This window comes from Microtus ochrogaster, chromosome 4 (genome assembly GCF_000317375.1).
Source record: "Microtus ochrogaster isolate Prairie Vole_2 chromosome 4, MicOch1.0, whole genome shotgun sequence".
Classification (NCBI taxonomy): domain Eukaryota; kingdom Metazoa; phylum Chordata; class Mammalia; order Rodentia; family Cricetidae; genus Microtus; species Microtus ochrogaster.
Window position 1 is genome coordinate 41799872 of NC_022011.1, and position 17655 is coordinate 41817526.

The 17655-nt window shown below is 39.3% G+C and overlaps 1 protein-coding gene across 1 annotated transcript in view; it reads left to right on the plus strand.

Annotated features, from left to right (window-relative positions):
* Positions 1-3326: 3326 nt before the first annotated feature.
* Positions 3327-17655, plus strand: part of LOC101988201 (complement C5-like) — a 101889-nt gene continuing 87560 nt past the window's right edge. Inside the window, exons 1-2 of the mRNA XM_005345998.1 lie at positions 3327-3457; positions 5613-5805. Coding sequence (XP_005346055.1) covers positions 3378-3457; positions 5613-5805 — 273 coding nt within the window. The 5' untranslated portion in view covers positions 3327-3377. The remainder of the gene's footprint in view (positions 3458-5612; positions 5806-17655) is intronic.

The window sequence follows — 17655 nt, forward strand, 5'->3', positions numbered from 1 at the left end:
CACACAGAATACTGTGACTCTGCTCATTTAGAGCCCACTGATAGTCCCTCCCTACAAGTTATTTCACCTTGAAAATCATACATTAAGACACTTCGTTCATAAAATAAAGTCTGTGGTTCGTGTTAAGAGCTCATTTCAAAAGGCTGGAGAGATGGCTCAGTGGTTAAGAGCACTGGCTCCTCTTCCAGAGGTCCTGAGTTCAATTCCCAGCAACATATGGTGGCTCACAACCATCTGTAATGAGATCTGGTGCCTACTTCTGGCCTGCAGGGATACATGGAGGCAAAATGTTGTATACATAATAAATAAATATATCTTTAAAAAAAAAGCTGATTTCTAGACTGTTTCTTTTTAGTAAATAAGTATGAAATAAGAAAGTAAAGAGTGTTCACCGAAAGACACACCCTCCAGGAGCCCCTTTATGTCACAGCCACTTAGTAACAAGGAAGAAAGTGGACACAGGGAACCGAGCAGGACACAGACCATGAGAGACTTGAGGACCAGGATGTCGCACAGGTTTCTGGCTGCTATGAAAACACCATTTCAAAGGCAACATGGCTGGGGGGAGGTCATGTCAGATTACAGCTGCCCATCACAGTCCATCAGTGCAAAAATTCAGGTCAGGAACCCCCCAGCAGGGCAGGGCCCTGGATAGAGGAGCTGATGCAGAGGCCATTTAGGGATGCTGCTCACTGGCTTGTTCCCCATAGCTTGCTCAGCATGTTTTGTTATACAGCTCACAGAACCACCTGCCCAAGTATGGCACTGCACACAATGGACTGGGCCCTCTCACAACCATTATCTATCAAGAAAATGCCCACAGTTTTGTCCACCGGCCATTCTAATGAGGGCATGTCCCAAATGAATTTCCCTTTTCCCAGATGACTCTAGGTTGTGTTAAGTTGACACAAAAATTAAACAACACTCTAAGCAAAGACATCTGGTTCCCAGAAGCCAGGTGACAGTTACAGGAGGTTCAGTGACCCTCAGGTTTCTAGCAGAGTTGAGCATCTGCTCAGGGCGACAAGTGATACTCTGTCCTAAAAAGAAAAACAGACAGAAGGAAGGAAAAGGGAAGAATAAAGGAAGGAAGGAAGGAAGGAAGGAAGGAAGGAAGGAAGGAAGGAAGGAAGGAAGGAAGGAAAGAGAGAAAAATGGAAGAAAGGAACGCGATATTTGTGCAAAACAAGGGTAAACAACCCACTCTCCTATCCATACACAACAATCAAACACTTGTGCACAGGTCACATATTAAACCCTGAAGAAAGCCCTTCTTTGAACAACATTTAGAAGATAGCAGGATAAAACAGTGGAGCCCATGAATTGCTGAGCCTGTCATCCTGTAAACACTTCCCACAGCAGTGGTCTGAGAACAGCGCTTCCTAGTGTTTGCTCTCCTACCACAGACAGCGTCCATTGCTGGCACTTGAAGTAAAGCTGGTAGGTGTCCACTGGGCGGTCCTTCCACTCTTGGGTTTTGTTTCCCGAAAGTGATCACAGAAGCACTGTTTGCTCTAACCTGACCCATCTTTTGCAACACAGCTTAATCATTTTACAGGTTTTCTTTGGAAATGAATGAGATAGCTAGTTGGACGGCAGTGTGGATGTTTTCCATTGTGATGCTCTGTATAAAAGGAACACTACTGTAAGTGAAATAGTGCATAGAATTTTTCTTCCCACTCCTTTTTCTTTGACAAATTCACGATTAAACTACTGCTAAATAGAACCTTACTAATACGGTAAGGATGCCATTGTCAGAGTGACCAAAATTCTGACTTAGAGGACTGTGTTTAGACATATCTTCATTATCATCACCATCACTGTTATCATTATTATTATTGTAGACAGGGCCTCATGTCACCCAGGATGGTCTCAAACTCACTAGTGGCTGAAGATGACCTACAGTTTCCAATCCTCCTGCCTCTACCTCCCTAGCGCTGTGACTACAGGTGTACACTATCACACCGGACAGTCCTGTGAGTCTGGGTCCAACGTAGACCTTAAGCATGCTCAGCAGGCCTCTACCAACTGAAATACACATCCAGCTCCTGGACATTTCTTTTCTTACCTTGAAATACAGCACACATCATATACAAATGTACAAATGATTGACAAAAGAAAATCTAAATAATTATCTAATGAACATAACATAAAATAAATTTAATGAAACTTCTAAAAATTATCTTTTGCTTAAAATTACTTAATTGGAAATGAGCCACGAAAATCAACTTGTGAGATGTAGTTGGACTTACTCCAATCTAGCACTCCCGAGGCACAGGACAGTCATCTCCATGGGTTCAAGGCCAGCCGGATCTACAGTGTATTCCAGGACAGCCAAGGCTATATAGAGACATCCTGTCTCCTAAACCAAAAACCGATTGAAAAAAGAAGAAAATCAGCTGTCACGGGAAATACTATTAACTCTGCTCATCCTAACCTCCTGTAGTAAACTGTAGAAACCCCCACTGGAGCATGGAGGTATAAAGTGAGGCCTTCTATGACTGCATGCAAACTCTGGGGAGGGACACGGGGATTCACAGACTCACATCCCTGTGAGCACTGAGTGTCTACTGGCTAGAGAATCACAGGAGCTTCTCTGTAGGGTTTCCACGCTGACACAACCCTTTTCCATCTACTGCACTGCTTCTTCTCTAGACTGGGATGGATCTGGATTTAGTCCTTATATACATACATACAGCTATATGTCTTTCTCTGTCCATCCATCCGCCCATCCATCTATCTGTCTGTCTGTCTGTCATCTATCTTTTATTGATTAGGTTTTCCAAGAGAGGGTTTCACTGTGAACCCTTGCCTGTCCTGGAACTTGTTCTGTATTCCAGGCTGGTCATGAACTCACTGAAATCTGCCTGCCTCTGCCTCCTGAGTGTTGGACTTAAAAGCCGGCCAAACTCATTCTAAAACCATCCATTTAAAATGAAATCCAGGTGAGTCTTTCATCAATCTCAGAGACAAATGAAACCTGCCAGAATCAAGTTTGAGAAGGTAGCAGGGTGTCAGCACAAAGGACCTGGCCGAGAGAAGAAAGTCAGAGGAAAGCGGCTCCTGGCTCCCAGCGCTGAGCCTTCCTGCACTGTGGCAAGCACCCAAGTTAGGACCCTTTTACTTGTATTCATAAAAACAAGTCCCTGGGTCTAAGTTGATGTCAAACACCGCTGTCTTTATTACTGGGCATGACAAGATGGTAAAACATGTTTTGTGTTCATTAAAATACCCTCATGTGTCCATTCCTGATTTTAACTTTCTCACTCAGAGATCTTTTTCTCTGACATTAATAATTAACCAGAAAACTAATTTACCCAAACTCTTCAACCCAGTTTACTTAAAAGTAGCTTCAAGAAGGTCGGGCTCATGGGTTTATGCCACTTCCAGCCATGGGCCTTCTGGGAGCACTTTGCTTTTTAATTTTCCTGGGCAAAACTTGGGGACAGGAAGAAACGTAAGTAAAATGAGCCATCTTCCCTTTCCTGGGTGTCTTACCTGTGGTGAATAGAAAGGAGACTCGGGTTGAATGGATTCGATAATAACTGTCTGCTCCTGATATAATGAGTGGGTAGTCTCAGCTGACCATGAGAGCCGTGGACACGTCTGGATTTGGTGAGCGGTTAACAACACAACTGATCCCACGGGATGGCTACCTGTAACAATGACAGAGATGATTATTCATTTCCAAGTTGGCAGAAGTGCAGAGTAAAACCAAGATAATCAATTATATTGGCAGTTTTTACCTACTTGTAATCCCTTCCTTGTTAATGGTGCTATTCTGGGCAGATATCTTAGGATTGGAAGTTAAGCGAATGCTTCCTCACTGAACTTATTCTTCTCTGTTGTTTGTTTTAAGATGAGGTTTCACCATGTTGTCTAGGCTGGACTCAGATCGTATGCCCACGTGAACCTCTGCCTTCTGCCCCCTGCTAGCTGGTACTCTAGGCCTTTGTTAGTAAGTAGAGCCTGCTCAGTCCACATCTGACAGGAAATCCAGACAGAAGTCACTGGCCAAAGGTCACACTGCTAGGGAGAGAGGACTTTACTATGGTCTCCTGGTTAGCACGTCAATTCCCCTGTCTTTGTCACAAATGCGTCTGTGCAAATACAAGCGTAAAAGAAACGTGGACTGATACCATAAGCTTGCACACGCGTCTACTCTGAGATTTCACTGCAAGGCCACACTCACCCCACTACCTTGCTACCTTTATTATTCTGATTTAACAGACAAGCAATTGAACTCAGAGACATCCAGATTAAACCCCGGGACCTGGACCCTCATGATTCTTGTCCAGGGGTATTAAGAGTTCTCCTGCTCTACCCCATTGGCCCACGCTATGAAAGTCTTTCCTGTCTCTGAGACCATGAGGACGTGTGCCATGGACAGCACAGTAGTTGATCCCTTTGATTGATTCAGCACAATTTTTTGATTCTCATACTAGTTAGGTTTCTGCCACTGTGACAAAATACTGGACAAGGCCACTTAAATGAGGAATTAATTGTGCTCAGATGTCAGAGGTTTTAGCCCACCACCCCAGGAAGGGTGTGACAGCCAGGACAGCTCCTATGGGGCAGGTCAGTAGTAGAGAGAGAATGCTTGCTCTCAAGTTCAACTCCCCGCAAACCCCGAACCCCATAGCACATCTTGGTCTAAGGGACGTTGTCCTTATCCACATTCATGTGGATGGCATCCCTTAGTTAACCCTCCCTGCAACCAGCATAGGAATAGCTGGCCAGATGTATTTACTAAGCTCTGAGGCATTTTAAGTCTAAGAAAGAGGACAATCAAGTCATCCGTCATGACACCAACTTTGTAAGAGTTCTGAGGGCAGGAGATGTTTCTAGAGCTTGAATTCTATCTGAAGAATCAGATAAAGAATGTGTGAGCCTATGAAAATTAATGAACCAATGAAGGAGTGAATGAGCCAATTACAGACAAATACATAAGAAGGAAGTTTCCAGAAAGTGAAGAAAGCAGCAGGAGAGCACAGAGACGTAAGACCCGTGTTTCCTACTATGGACTGATAAGGTTCTCTGTCAATGGTGATGTGCATATAGAGCCTGGAGGAAAAGAGGGGATGCCGTGCACATGTCTGCAGAGAAAACAGAAACAACCCTAGTGATACTTTCCTGTGCAAGCTCAGTGGCCTGAGCTTCTGAGAGTACAGAGAAAATACACAAGATGGAATTTCCTCACATGTGCAGACTGCATTGCTGATGTCCCAATACAGACCAAAGTTCATCTAAAGGGAAGCTCCACAGCCAGCATTTAAAAATATGTATTTATTTGTGTATAGACAGGGGTAGGCATGCCCATTACACCACAGATGTGGGGAGATAAAAGGGCACCTTCTAAGAGTCAGTTCTCACCCCCTACTATGTGGGTTTCTGGGATCAAACTCAGGCCATTGTTCAGGCCTTTACATCTTGATTACTGTTTTTTTTAAATGGACACCAACCTCTTAGCTGTTGCTAGGGTTCAATTACCACCTGTTTCATGCTGGAAAAGTTAAGTTTTCCATCATAATAAATTTTGACTTTCAAAAAAATACCAGAAGTGTAAGAAAACCTAAAAAACGAACAACCTGTTTCTTTTACTGTTTCAACAGCTACGTCATTTCAGCACCCAAAGTCTTCCAGGTTGGAGCATCTGAAAATGTTGTAATTCAAGCCCATGGCTACACTGAAGCATTTGATGCAACAATCTCTATAAGAAGTTATCCCGATAAAAAAGTGACCTACTCTTCAGGCTATGTTAATTTATCTCCAGAAAACAAATTCCAAAACTCAGCAATGTTAACAGTATGTACTTATTCTTTCTTTTTAACAATTATTTTGGGTAAAATTTATGCAAAGATTGAGCCTTGGTAAAACTGTAGTCGTTACTGTTGCTCCATAGCTGTGTAGTTGTGAGATGGTAACAGGGGGAGTGATGAGTGAAACACCAAACTCTGTGCAGAAAATTACATTTGATTTTGAGCCAAGTGTGCCATGCCCACATTCTTAAAAATAAACTCCTCTCTGTGACAACGTTTGGAGATGAACAGGAAATATCTTGAGGGGAAATTAGAAAAGGATAGCTGCTAACTGAATGTGCACACGGGCTGTTGAGTATTTGCTAAAGCTCAGTATTCCCCAGTTGTACACAGAGTTCCCATGCTGGGGGACTGCTGACTGCTGCAGCCAACAACTCTCTCTGGAAACACACAAGGGATAGAAAGGACAAACTGGTCAAATAATTGTCATTCATGGAGACATTTTGGTTCGGATTGATTAGAAGCTTTTTTATTTTGAGCATGTTCATTGTGGGTAATGATGGGTTCCATGAAGTCAGTTTTTTTTTTTATTTTTTTCCTCCTTTTTATTGATTTTTATTGAGCTCTACATTTTTCTCTTCTCCCCTCCCTGCCTCTTCCCTTCCCTTCAGTCCTCTCCCAATGGACCCAGGCTTCTAATTTACTTAGGAGATCTTGTCTTTTTCTACTTATCATGTAGATTAGATCTACATAAGTCTCTATTGGGGTATAATTCTCTGGGATTGTGATTTGTAGGCTGGTTTTCTTTTATTTATGTTTAAAAACCACCTATGAGTGAGTACATGTGATAATCGTCTTTCTGTGTCTGGGTTGCCTCACTCAAAGTAATGTTTTCTAGCTCCATCCATTTTCCTGCAAAATTCAAGATGTCATTATTTTTTTCTGCTGTGTAGTACTCCATTGTGTAAACATACCACATTTTCCTTATCCATTTTCATTTGAGGGGCATTTAGGTTGTTTCCAGGTTCTGGCTATGACAAACAATGTTGCTATGAACATAGTTGAGCACATGTCCTTGTGGCATGATTGAATATCCTTTGGATATATACCCAAAAGTTGTATTACTGGGTCTTGAGGAAGATTGCTTCCTATTTTTCTGAGAAATCACCATACTGACATCAAAGGGGTTGTACCAGCTTGCATTCCCACCAGCAATGCAGAAGTGTTCCCTTTTCCCCACAACCTCTCCAGCATAAGTTGTCATCAGTGTTTTTTATCTTGGCCATTCTTACAGGTCAAAGATTTAAAGTTCTTGTTGTACAAGTCTTCCACTTCTTTGGTTATAGTTACTCCAAGATATTTTGTGCTGTTTGTGGCTATTGTGAAGGGTGTTGATCTCTGATTTCTTTCCCAGCCCTTTTATTATCTGTGTACAGGAGGGCTACTGATTTTTTTTTAGTTAATCTTGTATCCTGCTACATTACTGAAAGTGTTTATGAGTTGTAGAAGTTTCTTGGGAGAATTTTTGGGATTGCTTATGTAAATCATCACATACATCATCAGCAAACAGTGAGAATTTGACTTCTTTTCCAATTTGTATCCCCTTGATCTCCTTTTGGTGTCTTATCGCTTTAGCTAGGACCTCAAGAACTATATTGAATAGATATGGAAAGAGTGGACAACCTTGTCTTGTTCCTGATTTCAGTGAGATCGATGGGAGTTTCTCTCCATTTAGTTTGATGTTGGCTGTTGGCTTGCTGTATATTGCTTTTATTATGTTTAGATATGTTCTGTGTATCCCTGCTCTCTCCAAGACCTTTATCATGAAGGGATGTTGTATTTTGTCAAAAGCTTTTTCAGCATCTAATGAGATCATCATGTGGCTTTTATTTTTCAGTTTATATGGTGGATTACATTGACAGATTTTCATATGTTGAATCATCCCTGCATTTCTGGGATGAAGCCAACTTGATCATGGTGGATGATGGCTCTGATGTGTTCTTGGATTCAATTTGCCAGTATTTTATTTAGTATTTTTGCATCAATGTTCATGAGTGAAATTGGTCTGTAATTCTCTTTCTTAGTAATATGTAGTGATGAGGCAAGCAGGTCTGCTTTTTGTCCCGCCTGGCTCCCACAGGGCTAGCTTTACACCCGAAATAACAACAAATTGTATTCATTTAAACACTGCTTGGCCCATTAGTTCTAGCCTCTTATTGGCTAATTCTTACATCTTGATTAACCCATTTCTAATGTGTGTAGCACGACGAGGTGGTGGCTAACTGGGAAGATTCTAGCCTACGTCCATCTTGGGTCAGAGCTTCATCGTGTCTGCCTCACTGCCTTCTACCCAGCATCCTGTTCTGTTTACTCTGCCTGCCTAATTTTCTGTCCTATCAAAGGGCCAAGCCAGTTTCTTTATTAACCAATGAAAGTAACACATAACAGAAGACTCTCCCACATCAATAATACCTTTCTGTGGTATGGGTATCAGGGTAATTGTAGCCTCATAAAAAGAGTTTGGCAATGATCCTTCTGTTTCTATTGTGTGGAATAATTTGAGGAGTATTGATATTAGTTCTTTGAAAGTCTTGTAGAATTCTGAGCTGAAACCATCTGGTCCTGGACTTTTTTTTGGTTGGGAGATTTTTGATGACTGTTTCTATTTCTTAACCAGTTATAGGTCTGTTTAATTTGCTTCTCTGGTCTTGATTTAATTTTGGTAAGTGATATTTATCCAGAAAGTTGTCCATTTCCTTTAAGTTTTCCAATTTTGTGGAGTACAGGTTTTTGAAATATGACTTGATGATTCTCTGTATTTCTTCCTTGTCTGTTGTTATGTCCTCCTTGTTATTCCTGATTTTGTTAATTTGGATATTCTTTCTTTGCCTTTTGGTTAGTTTGGATAAAGGTTTGTCTATTTTGTTGCTTTTCTCTAAGAATCAACTCTTTGTCTCATTGATTCTTTGTATTTTTTTTTTTGTTGTTGTTTCTGTTTTGTGGATTTAAGCTCTCAATTTGATTATTTCCTGCCATCTAGTTCTCTTAGGTGAGTTTGCTCCTTTTTTTTTAAAGTTTTCAAATGTTCTATTAATTCACTAATGTGGGATTTTTTGAGTTTCTTTATGTAGGCATTTAGTGCTTTGAACTTTCTTCTTAACACTGCTTTCATTTTGTCCCATAAATTTGGGTAGGTTGTGTAATCATTTTCATTGAATTTTAGGAAGTGTTTAATTTCTTCCTTTATTTCTTCCTTGACCCATTGATGATTCAGGTGAGCATTGTTTAATTTCCATGTGTTTGTGGGTTTTCTGGAATTAGTATTGTTGGTGTCTTCTAGTTTTAAACCATGGTGATATGATAAGCTACATTTTTTTTGTATTTGTTGAGGTTTGGTTTATTACTGAGTATGTGGTCAGTTTTTGAGAATTCCATGAGGTGCTAAGAAGAAGGTATATTCTTTTCTATTTGGATGGAATATTCTATAGATGTCTGTTAAGTCCATTTGAGTCATAACATCTTTTAGTTCTCTTATTTCTCTGTTCATTTTTTGTCTGACTGACCTGTCCATTGGTGAGAGGGGAGTGTTAAAGTCTCCCACTATTAGTGTGTGGAGTTTAACATATGATTTAAGCTTTAGAAGTGTTTCTTTTACATATGAGAGTTCCCTTGTATTTGGGGCATAGATGTTCATTATTGAGATTTCCTTTTGATGGATTTTTCTGTGGCTAATATGAAATGACCTTCTTTGTCTCTTTTGACTGATTTTAGCTCAGAGTCTATTTTTTTTAGGTATTAGGATAGCTACACCTGTTTGTCCATTTGATTGGTATATTTTTTCCCAACCATTTACTCTGAGACAATGTCTGTCTTTGAGGTTAAGATATGTTTCTTGTATGCAGAAAAAGGATGGATTCTGGGTTTTTTTTATTCAATCTGTTAGCTTGTGCCTTTTTATAGGTGAGTTGAGTCCATTTACATTAAGGTATATTAATGACCAGTGATTGCTATCTCCTGTTAATTTAGTTTTCATTGTTTGTGTTTTTCCCTTCTTCGGGATTTGCTGTAATGAGATCATCAGTTGTCTGTGTTTTTGTTGTAGCCAATTTTCTTTGGTTGAAGTCTTCCTTCTAGTATTTTGTGTAGGGCTGGGTTTGTGGCTAGATATTGGTGAAATCTAGTTTTGTCATGGAATATCTTATTTTGTCCTTCCATGGTGATTGAAAATTTTGTTAGGTATAGCAGTCTGAGCTGGCATCCGTGGTCTCTTAATGTCTGCATAATGTTTGACCTTGACCTTCTGACTTTCATTGTCTCCAGTGAGAAGTCAGGTGTAATTCTGATAATTTATATGTTACTTGACCTTTTTCCTTTGCAGCTCTTAATATACTTTCTTTACTCTGTATGTTTAGTATTTTGATTATAGTGTGGTGATAGGACTTTTTTTGGATTCAGTTTATTTGGTGTTCTGTTAGCTTTTTGTATCTTCATAGGCATATCTTTCTTTAGGTTGGGAAAGTTTTCTTCTATGATTTTGTTAAATATATATTCTGTGCTTTTGAGTTGAACTTCTCCGTCTTCTATACCTATTATTCTTAGATTTTGCCTTTTCATAGTGTCCCATATTTTCTAGATATTTTGGGTTAAGCTTTTGCTAAATTTAATGTTTTCTTTAACTGATGAGTCTATTTCCTTTATTGTATCTTCAGCATTTAAGATTCTCATTTCCATCTCTTGTATTCTGCTGTTTATGCTTATGTTTGTAGTTCCTGATCATTTTCTCATGATTTCTGTTTCTATAATTCCCTCAGCTTGTCTTTATTGTTTCTATTTCAGTTTTCAAGTCCTGAATAGTTTCTTTCATATGTTTGATTTCTTTTTCTTGATTTTCTTTAAGTGATTTCCAGATGTCTTCCTTTTTTTTTTTTTTTGTCTGTTTTTAAATTTCTTTAAGGGAATTTCTCATTTCATCTTTAAGAATTTCAAACATTCTCTTGAAGTTATTTTTTAGGTAATCTTCTGGTTAATCTATATTTGGTTGTTCAGGTCTTGATGTTATAGAGTCTTTAGGTTTTACTGGTATTGTATTGCTCTTTGTGGTGTTGTGTGTGTTCTTACCTTTTCTACTCATCTTTTCCTCTAATAGATGTGATTGGGGCTGTCTGAGATTCTGTTCAATAATCTTCTAAGTGCCAAAGAATCCAAAGCTCAGATGATTGTTCCTCATGGTACAGTCAGTGCCATGGTTCTAGTTACCCTGTTGGTTACTCCATGTTCCTGAAGATAGTTTAGCACTCCTGTGCTTTTCACTGCTTTTTTGAAGTTTGCTGTCTCAGGCCTACTTTGGCCTAGGTTACCAGCTTCGACCTGTTTCTGTATATTCTGGTCTGGATCCCCTCCTGTGAAGTCCCTGGCTTGGAGTTGGTCCTCCTGAGGTTTCTGGCTCTAGTCTACTGCCTCAGAGTTCCCAGGCTCAGGTGAGCCAAGAACCACAGAGGACCTAGTTCAGGCTTACTCCCTCAGAAGTCCCATACTCACACCCAAACCCACATAGGTTCTAGATTCCTGCCTATTCCTTTTGATGTCCCAGACCAATGTCCAGACCCACAGAGGTCCTGGCTCAAGCCTACTCTCTCTGAGTTTCCAGACTCGTGTCTAGCCCCTCAGAGATCTCTGGTTCCTGCCTACTCCATCAGAGGTCCCAGATTTATACCCAGACTGGCAGAGGTCCTGGCTCAGGCCTAGTTCCTGGGAGGTCCAACACTCATGCCCAGACCCACAGGGCTCCTGGCTTAGGACTACTCCCTTGAAAATCCCAGATTCATGTCCAGACCCTCAGCGGTCTCTGGCTCTGTCTCACTCACTCAGTTGTTACTCCCCTGTACCTGTTCCAGTGGAGATTGCTGACTCTGGATGAGGTCACTAGCTCAATCTTTATCCACCAGTGTCCCGAGACTGAATTGACTCCTGGGACTGGATTGGCTTCTGGCTTCTGCTCCCATGGAGCTTACTTCCTTAGGTCCACTCTGTCATAGGTTGGCAAATTCTTATGTGTGTCATGTTCTTTGACTGTATTTATTCCCCTCAGCCCCACCTCATTCACTCTCCCCCCCTCTTCCTGCTAGCTTGCTTCCTGTTTAAGTCTCCTTTGAATTTCTTTATGTCATGTGTGTGTGTGTGGTGTGTGTAGTTACACAGTCCTTGTGTCATGTGTGCACAATGATGGAAAACACTGAATACTTGACTTCTGAGTCTGGCTTCTTTCACTTTCTGTGGAGACCTCCCATTGCATCCATTTCCTGGCAGTTTTGTCCTTTGTGACTGAATAAAACTCCCCTGTGTGTATTGCATTTACTGTATCCAATTAGCTGTTGATGGACAAGCAGACTGTCTCTGTAGCTTGGGAGTCATGAACAGTGCAATGATGAAGATGAAGAATAGTGCGAGCGTCTCTTACCACATTGGCTTTTATCTCTCCTGGTAGATACCCAAGTGCAGCTGGGCTAGAGGTAGCTCTATTTTTGGAACTCCCACACTGATTTTCCTGGTGCCTTCACCGGTTTTCACTCCATCTAGCAATGTATAAGGTTTCCCTGCCCCTACATCTTCCCCAGAATTTCTTGGTTTGTTACTGTTCTCAATGATAGCTGTTCTTCCTGCAGTGAGATAGAATCCCAGTGTCATTGGCGCTCTCCAGATGGTAAAGATGTCAACAGAGTTCCACATGTCCACCAGTCCTCTGTGCTTCTCTGCTTATGAACTGTGTGATCATTTCATTAGCCAATTTATTGCCTAGCTTGCTTGGAGTTTTGTTTGTTTTAGTACCTAGTTTCAAAAGTTCTTTATTTCTCTAGCAAAAGACTTTTATATAGCAAAAAAATCTCCTGTTATTTATACCATGTTTTCACTTGTTTCTTTTAGGAAAAAATTAAACAATTCTTTCAGTTGTGTTTGTTAGTTCTGGGTATTATTGTTCCCTGAACTGTTGGGGTGCTGTCCAGAGAGTCCTCACCTGTGTTTGTATCTCAAAGTGTCTTCCTGTCTGTCATCTAACAGCTTCAAGATTTTCAAGTCTTGCCTTGAAAAGCAAACTAGAACAGCAGCAGTTTTTTCTATTTATGGAATAGTTTGGACAGCACAGGATCAGCAGCGACTACATATGGGCTTGGGCATTTTTTGTAATTTTATTACTGTTTGGATCCCACTGGCTTATAATAGATTGGTTCAAGTTGCAAACATTCTTGATTTTATTTTGCTAGGTCATATGTGTCAAGAAATTTATCTGTTTTTCTTTTCAAATTTATTGGAATACAGATTTTCAAAACTTACTCTAACAAGTCTGAGTTTTGTTAACATCTGTGGTAATATCTGCCTTTTCATCTCTAGTTTTTCTTTATCTATCTATCTATAATCTATCATCATCATCTATCTATCATCTATCATCATCATCATCATATCTATCTATTATCTATCATCATCTATCATATATCTATCATCTACCATCACCATCATCTATAATCATCATCTATCATCGTTATCTATCATCTATCTTAATCATCATTATCTATCATCTATCTTAATCATCATTATCTATCATCTATCATCTAACATCATCAACTATCTATAGTCTATCATCATATCTATCTATCATCATCATCTATCACCTATCATCATCATCTATAATCTATCATCATCATCTATCATCTATCTATCATCTACCATCATCATCATCTATCTATCATCTATCATCATTATCTGTCAACTATCTTCATCATCATCATTATCTATCATCATCTATCATCTATCATCTACCATCATTATCATCTATCTATCATCTATCATCATCTATCATCTATCTATCATCTACCATCATCATCTATTGTCATCATCTATCTATCATCTACCATCATCATCTATTGTCATCATCTATCTATCATCTATCATCATTATCTGTCAACTATCTTCATCATCATCATTATCTATCATCTATCTTCATCATCTATCTATCATCTATCTATCACCTTCTATCTATCTATCTATCTATCTATCTATCTATCTATCATCTTTTATATCTATCTATCATCATCATTTATCTATCTATCATCTATGTCTCTATCTACCTATCATCAATGTATCTATCTACCTATCACTCTATCTTCATCATCATCATCTATCTACCTCAGCTAGCTTGGCTAAGAACTTATGAATCTTGTGCCATCTTTAAGCATAATGTTAATTTTATCACATGACTGTGTCTTTGATGTGAGTGGGAACGTGACATGAGTGCAGGTGGCCATGGAGGTCAGAAGGTCAGATTCCCATGGCTGGAGTTATGGATGGTTGTGAGCAACTTGACATGGGAAATGGAAACCATGGCTCCTCTTGCAAAACTAGTACCTGCTCTTTACCATTTTTTCACCCTTTCAGGGACACAGCTTATAGTTTCACCGATTTTCATATTGTTTTTTTTCCATTTGTTTATATGAGGTTCGGCTTGTTGATTTTCTTTAAGACAGTGAAATGCATCATTATTTGTGATTGCTTGTTTTTTTAAGTAAGTATTTTTAGATATAAAATTTACCCTCATAACTGCTGTCATTGCATTTTGTTATGTTTTCATTTTATTTGATGACTTCCTCATTATCCAGTGATGTGTTGTTCAAACTCCATAACTTTGTGTATTTTCTATACTTTTTCCAGCTAGTGATTTCTAGTTTTAGTTCGTTGTCATCAGATAGAATATAAGAAATCATTTAAACTTTTCCATTTAACTAGACACTTTATGTCCTAAATGGTGGTGTGTTTTAGAGAAAGTTCTGTGTGTTGCTGAGGAAAATGTGTTTTCTTCAGTGTTTGAGTAGAATAGTCTATGTATGTTTTGTTATAATACCCGTTTACACCTGATTGGTTGCTTTTTTGTTTTTTGTTGTTATTGTTTGGTTTTTGGTCTGGAGAGAGTGTGATGCTGAAGATGACCACTACTAGTCTGTTTATGTCAGCCTGCATCTTTTGGCCAATGTGTTTGTCATGTATACACATATATCTGAGATTGTAATGTTTTCCTAACCAATTATTACCTTAATTAATATGAAGTGACCTTCTTATCTTTTTTGATTAGTTTTAAATTTAATTTTTTCAGGTGTCATGGTAGCTGTGCTTGTTTGTTGGCTATTCCATTTGCTTGGAATTCCTTTTTTAACCCTTCCATACTAAGGCTGTTTGTCTTTGCCAGTAAGGTGTGTTTCTTGCAGTCAACAAACAGATAAATTCCATGTTTAAGATCAATCTGCTACACTGTGTCTTTTGATTGGAGAATTGAGACTATTGACATCCAGAGTTATTATTAAAAGATGTATTAAGTCCTATTGTGTTGTAGTATTTGGTGCTTTCTATTCCTTAATTTTTACTGTTCTAGTGCAGCTTATTCTTTGCTGTGGCTTCATGAATGTGTTCATGTTTCCCTTCCTTGTAGCATCTGTGATGCTGATGAGTTGTCATCATGATGAGATGTGCTTTTGTCAGTGTTATTGTTAGAAAGTTTTTTCAGTCTTCAATGCAAGACTCCTTTGCTGGATACATTGATCTGGTTTGGCAATTGTCTTTTTTGTTGTTGTTGTTGTTGTTGTTGTTGTTGTTGTTGTTGTTGTTGTTTTAGTTGTTGCAAAAAAAATTCCCATTTCTCTCCCCCTCCTCTCACACATGGCTCCCTCCCTCCACTCCCTTCCCCCTCTCCCCCTCCCCCCCCACTCCATTTCCCCTCCCTCTCGAGAATGAAGAGCAGGTTCTTTTCTGACTTGTCATATTTAGAATATTAAATGTCTCCTGTGTCCAGAAACCCTTTCTGTTCCCTAGTTTTGGAGCTGCTACACTCTGGCTGTATTGAACATGTGTTCCCCAGAATTCGAGCTGCTCCATTCTGACTGTATTGAATGTGTTTTCCTGACCTTTAGCTTGAACTCTTCTTCTATGCCCTGAGTTACAAAGCTATTTTACTCATTGTGTTCCATAAATGGTGCATGTTCTGTTTCTATTATTATTGTATTATAGTTATTCTCTGACTGCTCTAATTTATCTGTATGTTAAGCCATGTCTTCCACATGATACACTCTATTCTCTATTGGGAAGGCTTTCCCCTGAGTTTTTAAATTCATCTATTAAGGTTTTAACTTCTAAAAATTCAATTTGACTTTTTTACTATTTTTATTGAATTCGTTTCCATGTTTTCTATTGGCATCTTCTTGTCATTCAGCTTTTTATATATATTCTCTTTTAATTCATTCAGAAATTTATGTACTGTTTGAGTTCATTGAACACTCTTATAAACTTAACTTTAAATTCTTGGAATTTTATTTAATTCACTTTTGCTAGAACTCATTACTGTGGCTTGGTAATTTTGGGAGGAGTCATGCTTTGAGTTTTTTCACGTCTCTTTTGTTACTTCAGTTGGATTTGAGCATCTGGGATTAGGTCATTTTTTTAGGTATATTTTAATAATCTGTATTTTTTTCAGTTAAAACATTTCCCCCATTCAAGTGGAACTAAGTTGTAGTAGGGTTAGGCTGTCATTTCTCCAACTCTAGACTGGAGATAGAGCTCAGTGGTTAAACTATCAGTTCACATTCTCAGGGGACCAGGAAAAATCTCTATTCCTACTCTAAGAGTAGAATTCTAACTGCAGAAGCAACCACAACTGACAAATAGGCCTGCTATAAAAACACAGTAGGAACAAATAAAAAACAATCACCCTTTCAATCCAATAACATCAGGACCATAAAGGATCATAGAAAGCATAGCCTGACTTAGGTATTAACAATTAAGAGTAGGGATGGAATGAAATATTAAGTAGTTTTAAGTAAAATTAGCTATTAGCATTAAAACAACAAAGAAAATGGGGAGAAAGTAAATGGAATCAATAAAGAAAAGAGGAAATGAGGAGGTCCAGATGAAGATGAAAAGATGGAGGGAGGTGGAAGCAGGAGAAGGGAGGGAGGAGGAACTGGGGTAGGTGTGCAAAATAAAAAAATTTGCAAAAACACCATGACTAAAGCAATCTGGAATTGTGAGCTACAATAAAGAACAAACATTTCTCCCCTGAATAAATAGATAGATAGATAGATAGATAGATAGATAGATAGATAGATAGATAGATAGAGACAGAATGAAAACAGAAAAGGGTTAAAAATGCAGCCACTCAACCTCAAGCAATGACTCGCCAGAAGACCAAGGCTTAGAACGTGCCTGTGCACTTTGGCACAAGAATGTGGTACAAAGCGGCCTACAGGATTAAATTTTGGTGTTAGATAACATCTGTCCACATTCAGTCACTTGTCTCAGTGCAAGTATAAACTGCCCCGGATTCTCAGAGTGGGCTATACAGGGAGGAGCTTGGCCTCTAAGTAACCCAGCCACTGCTGCCATCAACCACCAAGAAGAGATGCCAGCTATGGCATATGGTACGGTATTTAGACCAGGACTCCTGTCTGGCCAGACTGCAGATCTGATCTTTCTGCCATTATACTTCTTGAGTCTCTGGGTTTTGTTTTGTTTTCCTTTTAGACTATGACCTCCCCCACATCCGTGTGTGTGTGTGTGTGTGTGTGTGTGTGTGTGTGTGTGTGTGTGTGTACAGGTGACCGTGTACATACTTGTGGACAAGTTCAGCTGTGGTTCCTTAGATGTGGTACTTGGTTGCCATCTGCCTTGTTTTCTATGGCAGGGTCTCTTGTAGTAATTGGAGCAGCGGGGCTGCGTCCCCAGCACCCCACTGCCCGCACGGCTAGCTTTGCCCGAAATAATTACACACAAACTATATTCATTTAAACACTGCTTGACCCATTCTCTTCTAGGCTAATTCTCACATATTAATTTAGCCCATTTCTAATCATCTGTGTGTAGC